Source organism: Lithobates pipiens, unplaced genomic scaffold (assembly GCF_037356315.1).
Source record: "Lithobates pipiens isolate NorthernLeopardFrog02 unplaced genomic scaffold, aLitPip1_a1.2 Scaffold_22, whole genome shotgun sequence".
Taxonomy (NCBI): domain Eukaryota; kingdom Metazoa; phylum Chordata; class Amphibia; order Anura; family Ranidae; genus Lithobates; species Lithobates pipiens.
Genome location: NW_027507784.1, coordinates 307,465,734 through 307,478,623, shown reverse-complemented (window position 1 = coordinate 307,478,623; position 12,890 = coordinate 307,465,734). Strand labels below are relative to the sequence as shown.

Below are 12,890 nucleotides of genomic sequence, written 5' to 3'. Positions count from 1 at the left end.
ATAAAAGTACCAGCCACAGTGCACTCTTTTATCCATTTTTTTTAAAAAGTGTATCAACTTACCTGGACGTAGGTCCTTACCTCAGGTGTAGAGTAGGATCTTGTGCGGGCGGCAAATGGCTCATACTAGACGGATTAGCAGAAGCAGCAGCTAAGAAAAGAGTTTTAGAGAAGAAAGATCAACCCACCATGTCCTGACTTGGTAAAAGTGAAATTACCTCTATAAATAATGGGTTCTCTACTTTTGTCTTTTTTTTTTTTTTTTAACCCAGATGAACATCTATTTAAATAATTTTTATTAATTTTATTTATATAATAATTTAATATATTTATCTTAAATTATTTAATTAATCGCTCCCCCCTTTTTTTTTTTTTACATTTATTTATTTATTTCTTTTACCTAAAAGGAATGGGTATTTGCTCCCTGGAGCTCTCAGACGCAGTTCTCCCTGCAGCCACAGGCGTCCCACTGAGGCCGACAGGGAGATAAATAGTGGAACAGGAGAGGCAGGGCATGCCTCTATCCTGTCCTTAATGTTTTAATGGCATAGTTGTCTCCATGCCCTTATCCAAGATGGCCGCGGCGGCCCCCGGGAACTACCGCGCATGCGCCGACCGGCGGAACGGAAACCCGGAAGCCTCGCACCGCCGGCGCATGCGCAGAGCACTGCGGGGAACGCCGAGGGGGCGAATAAAGTGCCGGGGCTGAGCGCGCGCGGCTCCTACGGAGCTAACAATGGCAGGGGCTAGGAGAGGGGTTTTTCCTCTAAAAGAAACAACAAAAAATAAAAGAAAAATGAGAGGTCAAAAGAAAGACAGAAATGGAAAGTTGAGGAGGGGAAGACAGAGAGGGAAGAAGAAAGAGAAAGGACGAAGGGGAGAAAGAGAAAAAAAACAAAGATGTAAAACCTAAAAGGGGAAGGAAAGAAGGAGGGGAAGAAAAAAAAAGAAATGTAGAAATAGCTGCTGCCTCTGTTACCATGAACGAGCTGGTGCCTGATCAACTTGCAGATAAAGCTCTTACTTGAGAGACAAACTGCTTGTCCCAAAAGATCCCACAGAAGGGACTTCCAACCTTATAAGCGCGTTTAGCTGCCCAAGAGAAGGAACTGTGTCCGGGAGAGGCTTGAACCCGGACGGAAGCTGCCGAATGCAGAAGGTAAGGACGCCGACCAGGATTCACTGCCATGAGGTATGAGGAAAAAAAGGAGAATGCTGGGGCTGTGCTAACGATTTCTTTTATAATATTCACTAGTCCTGAGGGAGGAGCCAAGGCGGAGCTTGTCACAGGTATGCTGCCATGGAGGCACCAGGAAAAATAGTTACCTAACATGTCAAGCTTTAAAATTGTGCATGCTCATTAAATGGCGACAAACTACGGTACTTTCCATTGGCGACATTTTACACGCCTTTACAGGTTACCTGTTTAGAGTTACAGAGCAGGTCTAATGTTAGAATTATTGCTTTCCCTCTAATGATAGCAGTGATACCTCACATGTGTGGTACGAACACCATTTATATGTGTGGCCGACTTACGATTACATTCACTTCTGCTTTTTTATTCTTATTTATTTTATCTTTTATTTTTTACATTACATTACTCAAACGTTCTTTACTATTTTTTGTTTCTTTGGATTACTTTTATTCCTATTACAAGGAATGTAAACATCCTTTGTGATAGAAATAAGGATGACAGGTCCTTTTTATGGAGAGATATGGAGTCAAAAAGAATCCAAATCTCTTCTTTACCTTTAAAAGCAAAAGATAAAAAAAATGTTTTTTTTTGTTCTTTTGTTTAAAAAAAAAAAAAAAACATTGTTTACTTCCACCCTGGACTGGAAGTGATGTCAGGACATTGCTCCAGTCCTCTAAGGCCGTACCGCCAGATTGTTTCTCGGGCGAGCCAGCGGAAATGTAAGTTCGAGAAACACCAAAGGGCCTGGTATGGATTGGGGGGGGGGGGGCAATTTTTTTTTTACATTCAGCTGTCAGTGGGGAACCTCGCTGACAGCTGATGACTCATCGGTTGAGGACGTGGCAGCTGGCTTCCTGGCCGGCTCCTTAGCAACCAGCTATATACAGTGTGTTTAAAGAGAGAAAAAAAGATGCAAAATGCATCAAAAATGCAGGTTTAAAAATGCAAAATGCACCACAAAACGCGCCTGAAAAACGCATCAACCACTACTGCATTGATGTGAACCTAGACTTAAATATGGAGGAAAACTGATTAGTAATAAAATCGAATGGATAACCATCTAAGAACTGGTAAGCTATATGTTACATTTTTTGTCTTTGGATTTAGATACACTTTAAAGGACAATTTCTGGCTTGAATCCCAGCTATTCACCGAGCCCAGCATACTAGGTTGGGAGTGGCTGGTATGGCCCAATACAGGTGCGGAAAGAGTTCTGGCCTTTTGCCACTCATAAATGAATGTAGACTATTGTGTGAAGTTGAAGTTGCATTCATCCTTTCATCAAATAACTTCTCTAGGTGAATCCCATACCAAAGAAAACATTAGGGTGGCCAAAGTAACGGAAGCTTGTGCCTACATTGAATTTCTGGTCTGCATACTTGTTCCAGGTTAGAGACTCAAATGGTTTGGAAGCCTTTGAATCCATTTAATGACTAGTCTATAAGCATTAAAAAAGAAAAAGAGAGAGTTTGGCAAGCGGCCTAATGCCTAGTACACACAATGAGAAAATCAGACGAAAAAATGCATTCCAAGTGATCGTCCAATAATCAATTCATTAGTATACAGCTTTCGAGAGTTGATCACGACACTTCATGTGAAAATATCCAAAGGGACAAGCACAAGCATTTTTCTCAAAAGATAACAGAATGAATAATTTTCATGTAATTATTATTGTATTTGTATGAAAAAATTGAGTGACCAAGACAGAGCATGCTTGGACCGAAAGAATCAGTGGTGGAACTAACAGGGCCGCAAAGGTCCCATTTGTGACAAGGCCCTGGTGTTCCACCACTTTTACAGAGCAGCACAGGCTTTGATCAATAGCCAAATGCTTCCTCAGGGCTACCGCCATCCTGCTTGTTTGGAGAATATCAGGCAATCAGTGCTAGCTGACAGCCCCAGTCCTACTCTAGCTATCCCTCATATGTACAGAGCAGCGCCGGATTTTTACCATAGCTGGTTGCTCACTCTGTGCTACAGCCAAACTCCCAGTCTGAAGAGCGGCCCCTTTACCCTTCCCTGTGTCATCTTTCGCCTGTCTGTTACCAGCTTCGGGAGTGTAAAGAAAGCCATACCAACAGACCATCCATCCAGTGCACAGAAGGGATCTCAGGAGACTCGGGTCTGGTGAAAAATTATTGATGGGCTTGAAACAAAGTGCATTGGATATGTTTTTTCAATTTCCCTAAGGGTCCTTTCACACGGGGCGGATCAGTTCTGATCCGCCCCGTGGATATCCGTTTGCTCAGCGGGGATCACTCTGCCGATCCCTGCTGAGCAGGGAGATGACAGCTCCGTCTCTGCACACTGCGCAGGGACGGACCTGTCACAGCGCTGCTCTCCCCTATGGGAGATCGGATGACGACGGACCGCAGTGCCCGTCGTCATCCGATCCGATCCGCAGACGGATGGAAAAATAGCTTTTTCCTCCGTTACACTTTTTCGGATCGGAGCAGGTCGGATGTCAGTGGACATGTCACCGCTGACATCCGACGCTCCATAGACCTCTATGGAGCACCCGTTCAGGTCCGCCTGAAAAACTGACAGGCGGGCCTGAACGGGACATCAGTGTGAAAGAGGCCTTAAACAGAATTTCACCCAAAAGGGGGAAGTTCTGCTTTAAGTCCTCCTCCCCCTCTTCCTCTGGAGCATTTGGCAGGTCTTTTCTTTTTGGGGGGGTACCTTGTTTTGACAGGTACCTGCTCCTGTTTCCGCTCAGATTGCCTAGGTGTACCAAGCAGAAGTTCTCCATCCGTCCGTCTTCTGGGACATGTCACAGGTCCCTGAGGACTGCGGGACCATTCACAAAGAGCTGCACGACTCATGCATGGGTAATGGGTGGCCTACTGTGAAGGAATCACAGCTAGCTGCCCACAGTTAAGATGCCAGCACCTGGAACCCAAAGGCTAGTGAAGAGCTAGTCCGGGTGAGGACCTGGACAGGTAAGTGTCCTTTTATTAAAAGTCAGCAGCTACAGCATTTGTAGCAACTGACTTTTATTTTTTATTTTTTTCTAGAGTGAAGAATCGCTTTAATAAAAATTTTAATTGCACAAGGGTCTGGGCGCTCTGTTTTCCTTTACTGAGAAGCAGTGGTGGAGCTACCAAGGTCGCAAAGGTCGACTGGGCCCTGACGTTCCACCATCGCGGGAAAAGCCCAAGACGGCAGAAAGGGGGCCAGCTACAGAAAATGTGAAAGGGTTACACTGCTGGACCATAAAAAAGGGCCCCGCAATGGTTGTAAAGGGTGCCAGGATCATTGGAAATGGCCTCTGGATCAGATTTAGGGGGGGCTCTTAATAGTTTCTTGCACGGGGCCCTGAAGGTTCTAGTTATGCCTCTGGAAAGAATACATTACAAAACAATACAATACATTACATCAGGGCTTCACAAAATTGCTTTGAATCTAGGAGCCATCTAAAAAACAAGGAGCTTTTTTTTTTTTTTTTTAATTAACAAATCTTACGGGGGGGACATGTAACATGTTCCCGAAGGTGAACTTCTCCTTTAACCCTTTATCTGCCAGAGGCGTTTTTGTGTTTTTTGCACACATTTAAAAAATCATTGTAGGCCTGAAGATTACATAAAAGACCCTAAATGTCCCCTCTGTGCTCCACTGAATGTAATGCAATGCACATTGTACTGCATTACATTCTTTCCTGGCCTTGATGGCAGAGAAGTATGTCAATGGGGACCAGGAAATGACGTTGCATGTCACTTCTGGGTCAACTAAAAGGGGGGGAGAGCGGATGTGTGTCCGCTCTCCTCCTTCCCCCCTGCCCCCTCTAGCCAGCAGCACCTACCATGCTTATCCCGGGTCCGAATATGGGCAAGCGGAGCCCGGGATATATAGTGGGGGCCAAATGCAGGGTGTTGGGAGCATTTGGGCGTCAGCCCAGGCGCCAAGTCGAAATTTCTGGTCACAATGGCGATCTGGCACTTGGGGTTTGTCAAGTCTTGCATTACATCACTTCCTAAGATGTATTCTGTCTAACAAGAATTTTGTAACTTTACTAACCTATTCGTTTTTGATATGAGACTAGCATGCAAAAAAAAAAAAAAAAAAGACTATCATTTGTCTGATATTCTGATTGTGTGAACGAGTCTTTAGTGTTTTCTTTGAACAGGTTTGTTTTAAATACCAATTCCAGTTTTGACAAAAAAAATCAAAATAATAGTGCCCTATTCCTGATGCTGTTCCCTAAGTGCTCACCCACGCACTGATCCCGCACTGCTCTTCTCCTCACTTGAAAGGTGCCAAGCGCTATGGCCAATCGGGGCTCCAATGCCTAGGGAGAAAATGCTTACAGGAGTAAAGAGCAAAATGATGACTTGTTCTGTGCATTGCTTCTCTTTCATTGTCCAATCGCAGGCTGAAAAGGGTCCAAGACTGGGCTGTATTACTGAAAGACAGTGTAGTACTTAGAAAGGTCCGGGATATGAAAAGGGTGCTGAACAAAGTTACAAATGCTTTGGTAGATAAAAAAATGCCACATACGGTAATATATGTATTTAAATTGTGCAATTGTGTTGGAGTTCCTTAAAAAAAGTTAATGCTCACAGCAAAGATTTTAACTTTAACTACAGCAGCAGTGTAATAGCAATAAAACAATAACTATTTCTGACAATCCAATAGAAGATTACTTCAAAAATGTCCTTTCTTATTGTGAGTGCTGCCTGTGTCCTGGCCATCTCCTTCCACAACTTCATGAATTTCCTACAGTGCTTTGAAGCTTCTTCTCTGCTGTTTACTATCAATGTCTAAGGACTACATAACCCATGGTATCTTGCTTCCCACAAGCAGTGATTGCTTTACTGACTCCACCTCCTGAAACTCCTCCTCTTGGAAGATCTGTAGTTTACAAGGCAGACTCTGTGAAATGTGTGACACAGCAGTGCCTTTTCACAGTGAATAGGTGTCACAGAATTCAAGGAAGTAAATGTGTGGGGATCTTCATAAAGTAAGTTTACAAACTTCAGATTAATAGGAGTAGGCTGCAATTAATTAAAATGCAATGTGAAAAGAAATGCATGATTTTATATTTTGACCACAGATACACTGTAACATCGGTTTTCTTTCTGACAGTCTATGTGGCGCACAAAAAGGAGCACAGTAAAGGGCTATTTTCTCGCAGGAAGGAACATGGTGTGGTGGCCTGTAAGTATCAGAATTTTTAACAAGTATTGTCTTGTTCTTTAAATATCCCTTAGTGATAGATACTTTAAGATTGGATGATCTGAGGATTAGTGAAGATATACACTTCATTAGACTAGTTACTGAGCCACAATGCTTTATTGCAACAGATGAAGTGGGGAAATCAGCCAGAAGTTCAAATCAAAATGATACAATCGCTGATTTATAACCAAGTCAAGCAGATCTATAGTCCACATGGACAAAATTCCAAATGGTTTCTCACTTTGGGGCTGGGAAGATGCTCAAGTGTTTGCTAGGCTTGATGACCAATAGCTGTTTCTGCTTTGACCCAGGCAGCCTGGACTTTTTCTTGCAAAGAGTAGTTCCCCATCAAGCGCATGACTTTTGCAGCTATTAAGTATAAGAAAAAAAAGAGTAACAGTGCATCTTTGGTCCAAAAGACTCATATTAGAGAAGTTGCCTGGTCCGATCACTCCTTGGTCTGTCTGGTGCTCTCTAGTTCGGGAGGACCTGAAGGGCCTTTTCGTTGCCGATGAAACAAATTGCTCCTTAGTTATCCTGTGCAGTGCACAGAATTTGAAAGAGCTATATGGGAACATTTCCAGTTGAGTGATTTGGATTATGTTTTCCCCGCCACTTTGTGGGCTGCCCATAAAGCCACCATTAGAGGAAAGCTTATTAAAATCTCCATTAAATTTAAGGGAGCATTGGGTGAACCCGGAGAGATTAGATGCAGAAGTACAATCTGTATGTAGAGCCCATAAACATAAACCTAGTTCTGATATGCTTGCTAGAATTGAGTCAACCAAACTGGCTCTGAATGTAGCCTTTACCACTATTGCTGAGAAAATTTGCTAGGAGTAGTGCTTGCTTTTAATATCAGCGAAAAAGAATTGGCCTGATGTTAGCTTCTAAGTTGACCCTAAAGGCTTGAACCTTCGCGTTGCCAAGCATATGTGCTTCTGGAGGTTTGGCACAAAATCCACAAAGGGTTATGGAAGAATTCAATACATTTTATTCTCAGCTCTATCAGTTGGGTGCCTTGGTTGATTGAAAAAAAAGTTGATGCCTTCTTGGAGGGCTTACCTATCCATAACCTGAAGACGGCCCCCCCGGAACTGACTAGGAGCTCCGATCTCTACCAAGGGGTGCTTGAGGCGATTAAGCAGGCAAAGGGGGGAGACGGCCCATCAGAACTGACTAAAAGCAATGATCTCTACCAAGATGGTGCTTGAGTGATTAAGCAGTCAAAGGGAGGCTTGGCTCTTGGGCCAGATGGGTTTTCTGCCTTTTACTATAAGAAATTTGCTGCTTCTCTCTTTCCATACCTGGCCCATTTTTTTAACTCTCTGCAAACTGGGGGTTCTTTGGATTCCACTCTGGACTCCGTGTTTTTTACAGTAATTCCTAAACCCTTGAAGGCCCCTGGGGAACTGAGTAATTACAGACCGATCTCGCTAATCAATAATGACTTAAAACTTATGACTAAAATATTAGCGAATCGTATTTCCTCGTGTATTAATTTGTACATACATAAGGATCAGGTTGACCAAATTCGATACTCAGGGTTGTGTTTGGTACCTTCTATGGTTCTTGGTTGGAAACTTTAGGCTGACTGTCCGCCATCCTTATATCCCATCCCATACCATGCAAGCTGTGTACATTGTGTATTGTTCTATAGTCATTGGTTCAGATTACAGTTTTTTACATCACATGTAATCTGTTGGTATGGGCCATGTACCTGGGGATAATGTTTCCTTCTCTTGTTATGTTTATGTACCTTTGATGTATTGCTGTTGTTTTGAGGTTATATACTTTATTTTTATAAAAAGTTATAAATATATTGAAAGTAAGAAAAAGGAGTATTAAAGCTGACATTTAGGCATGGTATTTTTTGTAGTTACATTGATCCAACTTGGACCAATGTAGGTATACATGTGCCATACCTGGCCAGTCCCTCTGGAATCTGGAAATCACTGGTCAATCATTGACCGCCGCTATTATATAATTCTTGTGCCATGAATGCAAGGCATTCTCTGAATGGACGAGGTGGAGATCATGACGTCAATGCCAGCCTCTCGTCCTTGTACAGTCAGAGAAGACCTTTAATTAATTCAGAAAAAATGCAAAATATTTCTTGAATGGTGTTTTCTATGTGGCAGGCCAGCTGCTAGGCATGGGGCCATGAAACTAGCAGCAATCACAGTGTAGAACAAGTGCCTACTACAGTGATTTCCAGAGGAACATGCTTATGTACATTGGTCCAAGCCGGACTGATGTAACTATGCAAAAAAGCCATATCTAAACTTCACTTTTAGCAGCAGTATCACAAAAAGTTATCATTGAGGTCAAGTTCAGTGATTTAATGTAGGCTGAGATGATGTAATCTGTGTGCTTTAGGCAAAGGAAGCCATATCTCAGTCTCCTCTTCCTCAGTAATCAGGCTGCAACATTGTGATGTTGTAGCAATTCAAAAGGTGAAAGGCTTCAACACGGGCTAATCAAGAATTGCACAGGCCACCGGAATTTCCATACTTGTGTCATCTATGAGTTAGCGTCTCAGTTCGGGAAGTACATGATGACCCTGAATGATGCCTGAACAAACATGGTCGTGTCCTTCTGGAAAACAAAGCAGAAAAAAGGCATTGTAAGGAGAAGCACCATGACCTCTGGGGTAGTAAATACCTATTTTTACACTTACACATTACTTAACAAGCATTGACTTTAAGTGGACCTAAAATCAGATATGCTAACTGCATACATGCTTAGTAATGTGTAACTTGTAAAGTTACTGAAAAGTCCATAAAAAATAAAATAATCATGGCTGCTAGGTCTGAGTTGCAGACTGTGATGTCAATTCAAAGCATTACCAAGAGTAGCTAGATCAAGGTTTTTAAACTGGTAGATTGAGCACAGCAGCTGTAAAATGACCCTAAAATTGGTTTTAATGTTAACGATTCCTTTAATCACTTTCATCCGATCCTGTGCTGTGTCTGTCTGCAGGTCGGAGCCTCTTTGTTTTCCAGCAATGTGGGCAGTGGTCACTTCATCGGCTTGGCAGGATCTGGGGCGGCCTCAGGTATAGCTGTGACTGCCTATGAGTGGAATGTAAGTAGAGTGCACTCACTGCCCTTCCCTATGCCAGGGCCATTGTCATTGTCCCTGCTCAGCTGGTCAATTGTGCCCAGGATAGGATGGCAACAATCCAGCATTACAACATAAAGATGTTTGCAATGTGTTTCACATTCCTACTTTATCTTTGTCTCCACTCTAAGTAAACAGCAGGCCGGTTGTATATCTGTGATTTGGGGAAATCTACACTGAGCAAAATTATAAACGTAACACTTTTGCGTTTCCCCCTATTTATCATGAGCTGAACTTAAAGATCTACGACTTTTTCTATGTACTCAAAAGGCCTATTTCTCTGAAATATAGGCATATATAAGCATACAGACGAACGGTTTTCCCGATAGGAATTGAGTCCATCGGACAGATTTGAAAAATGTTCCATTTCTAGGTCCGTCAGATTTTTAAAATGAAAAACGATCGGATTAGCCCACACATGATCGGATTGTCCGACGGACTGATTCTGTTGGACCTAGTCTGCCGGAAATTCCGGTCATGTGTACGCGGAATTAGGCTTGCCACAATAAAAGGCCACTCTAAAATGTGCAGTTTTATCACACAGCACAATGCCATAGATGTGGCAAGTGCTGAGGGAGAGTACAATTGGCATGCTGACCGCAGGAATGTCCACCAGAGCTGTTGGCTTTGAATTGAATGTTCATTTCTCTACCATAAGCCATCTCCAAAGGCGTTTTAGAGAATTTGGCAGTACATCCAAACAGCCTTACAACCGCAGACCATGTGTAACCACACCAGTGTGACATCATTTTGGCCTAGGCCAGAAACCAGGAAGCAACTGAAGAAAAGAAAAAAAAAAGTTTAGAACAAGAACATATAATATGTTCTCCTGTCTATTTACTAATGTTAGCAGCATAAGGATTAAAAATAGTTAATGTTGATTGAGAGAGTTTGGGGCTGCCATAAACTGCTTGAATTGCGGCTGATTCTTGCTGAATTGGCTGAAATTTAAGCTGTGGTTGATCCTGTCGACACCACTCGGCTCGCCAAAAAAAAATTTTTTGTAGAAGGAGCTGGATGGAAAATTGTTGGCTGAACCAAGTATTCTTACAGCCGCAGGTTAAGGGAAAGCCTATTGGTAAAGAAGGAGTCATGGAATTTCAGTGAGTTCTCTGATGTGAAGGTGGAGGATCACAGGTGGTGTGGATCACTAAGAACATTTTTATTAATTCCTGGATGTGTTTGGATGTATTTGGAGCACCCGACTTTCTGCCAAGTAACACATGCTGTACAGCTTAGTAAATTTTTTGATTTACTAAAAATAGAGAGTGCAAAAGCAGGTGCAGTGCTGCATAGAACCCAATCAGCTTCCAGTTTTTTGTCAAAGCTTAATCACTTGCCAACCACACTATAGCCAAACCTTCTTTTGCACTCTATATTTTTAGTAAATCAACCAATTTTACTAAGCTGTGTTCAATCATAGCTGATCACAGAGGTAAACAGAAGCTGGTTATCAGCCCTCTTTTCCTCACACTGACAGCATGAGGAGAGGAAAAGAAAGTCGATAACTGGCTTGTGTAAAAGGGACATGTATCCTAATAATCAGTGCTGCCAGTCTGTACCCACCAGTGCTGCCAATCAGTGCCCACCAGTGCTGCCAGCCAATTGGTGCCTAACAGTGATGCCTCTCAGTGCCCATCAGTGCCTCCTCATCAGTGTCACCTATCATTGCTGCCAACCAGTGACCATCAGTGCCACCTATCAATGCCACCTATCAGTTCTGCCTATCATTGCAGCCACATCAGTGCTCACCAGCGCTAACTCAACAGTGCCATCAGTGCAGCCTACCAATGCCAATCAATTCCCATCAGTGCCGCCTATCAGTGCCAACTCAACAGTGCACAAAAATGTTATAACAAACTATAAAAAAGGTTTTTATGTCAAAGTTTTTGGGCTCTATGTATTTATTTAGCAAAAATAAACAATTAAATAAAACCCAGTGGTGATTAGATACCACCAAAAGAAATCTCTATTTGTGTAAAAAAATGATAAAAATGTAGTCTGGGTACAGTGTTTCGTGCAATTGTCATTTAAAGTGCGACAGCCCAGAAAGCTGAACATTGGCCTGGGCAGGAAGGGGGTTTAAGTGCCCAATAGGTAAGTAGTTAATTGAACAAGCTGAAGTTAGAAGCTGATTGGCTACCATGCATAATTGCATCAGATTTTGCACTCTCCAGTTTTAGTAAATCAACCCCACTGTGCCAAATAAATGCTATAAATGAAATTGATTGCTGATTACAGTGGGGAGTATATATAACTACAAAAAATATGTTGGAAAGAGTGGTCTTCTTGTTTGAGGAGGTGAACGTTTTTGTCAATGTCTGTGGAGATCTAATTATTATTTTTTTCTGCAGGGCCTGTTCTGTGTGCTGGTCCTGGCCTGGTTATTTCTCCCGATCTACCTTACTGCTGGGGTAAGACAAAAGGCGTCATGTACTCGGTCTGTCCATTATCCAAGGAAGCACAGTGACATTCTTCTGTTCTCTACAGGTGACCACCATGCCTGAATACCTGCGGAAACGTTTTGGAGGAAAGAGGATCCAGATATATCTTGCCATCCTGTACTTGTTCATCTACATATTTACCAAGATCTCCGTAAGGTTTAAGACACATTCTGAGGGCATTTTCAGATAATTATAAAGGGACCATCAAACAAAAAATCGCAAGCTGCTGTATTTAAAGTGCCTCTATATCATCACATTATATCAATAGCAGCTTCTGGACTTATGGCCGCAGCATGCGATGTCACTAAAGTCGGGGGTATTCCATTATATCCCATTAGCCCAGGGCTGCAAGCAGTTCAAGTTCCAATGCTCTCTGCTTGGCCAGAAGCCTCATTTTAATGTCTCTTTCATCTGGCATGAGACAGCTAACCTAAAGGGATCTGAAGTCCCTGTGTTCTCAGGAAACAAAGTGATCAGCCAGGTTTGAATCCCTTGCCTGTGTGACTGCTATCACCGGAGATACCCTTGCATGGCTCCCCTCCTGCGCTTAAGTGGGTAGAGAGCAGCTTGGGGCACTATAAAAGTTTCTATGTAAATACTGTACATCTATCAGCAAAGTCAGTATTTGCATGACCACACTCTAATACCGTGTACACATGATCTGACTTTTCGACAGCAAAGGTCCGACGGAACGAAACCGTCGGACAATTAGATTGTGTGTGGACTTCATCGGACCTTTGCTGTCGAAAAATAAGACGGACTTTAGATTTAGAACATGTTTCAAATCTTTCCGGCGGACTCGAGTCCGGACGAAAAATCAGTTTGTCTGTATGCTAGTCCGACGGGCGGAAATTGACGCTAGGGCAGCTATTGGCTACTAGCTATGAACTTCCTTATTCTAGTCCGGTCGTACGTCATCACGTTCGAATCCGTCGGACTTTGGTGTGATTGTGT

General features: G+C 42.7%; 1 protein-coding gene across 1 annotated transcript in view; it reads left to right on the top strand.

Annotated features, from left to right (window-relative positions):
• The window catches only part of SLC5A11 (solute carrier family 5 member 11), a 74,439-nt gene that overhangs the window by 26,972 nt on the left and 34,577 nt on the right, over nucleotides 1–12,890 (top strand). Inside the window, exons 3-6 of the mRNA XM_077449339.1 lie at nucleotides 6,280–6,351; nucleotides 9,352–9,456; nucleotides 11,847–11,906; nucleotides 11,983–12,087. Of these exons, the coding sequence (XP_077305465.1) occupies nucleotides 6,280–6,351; nucleotides 9,352–9,456; nucleotides 11,847–11,906; nucleotides 11,983–12,087 (342 nt within the window). The remainder of the gene's footprint in view (nucleotides 1–6,279; nucleotides 6,352–9,351; nucleotides 9,457–11,846; nucleotides 11,907–11,982; nucleotides 12,088–12,890) is intronic.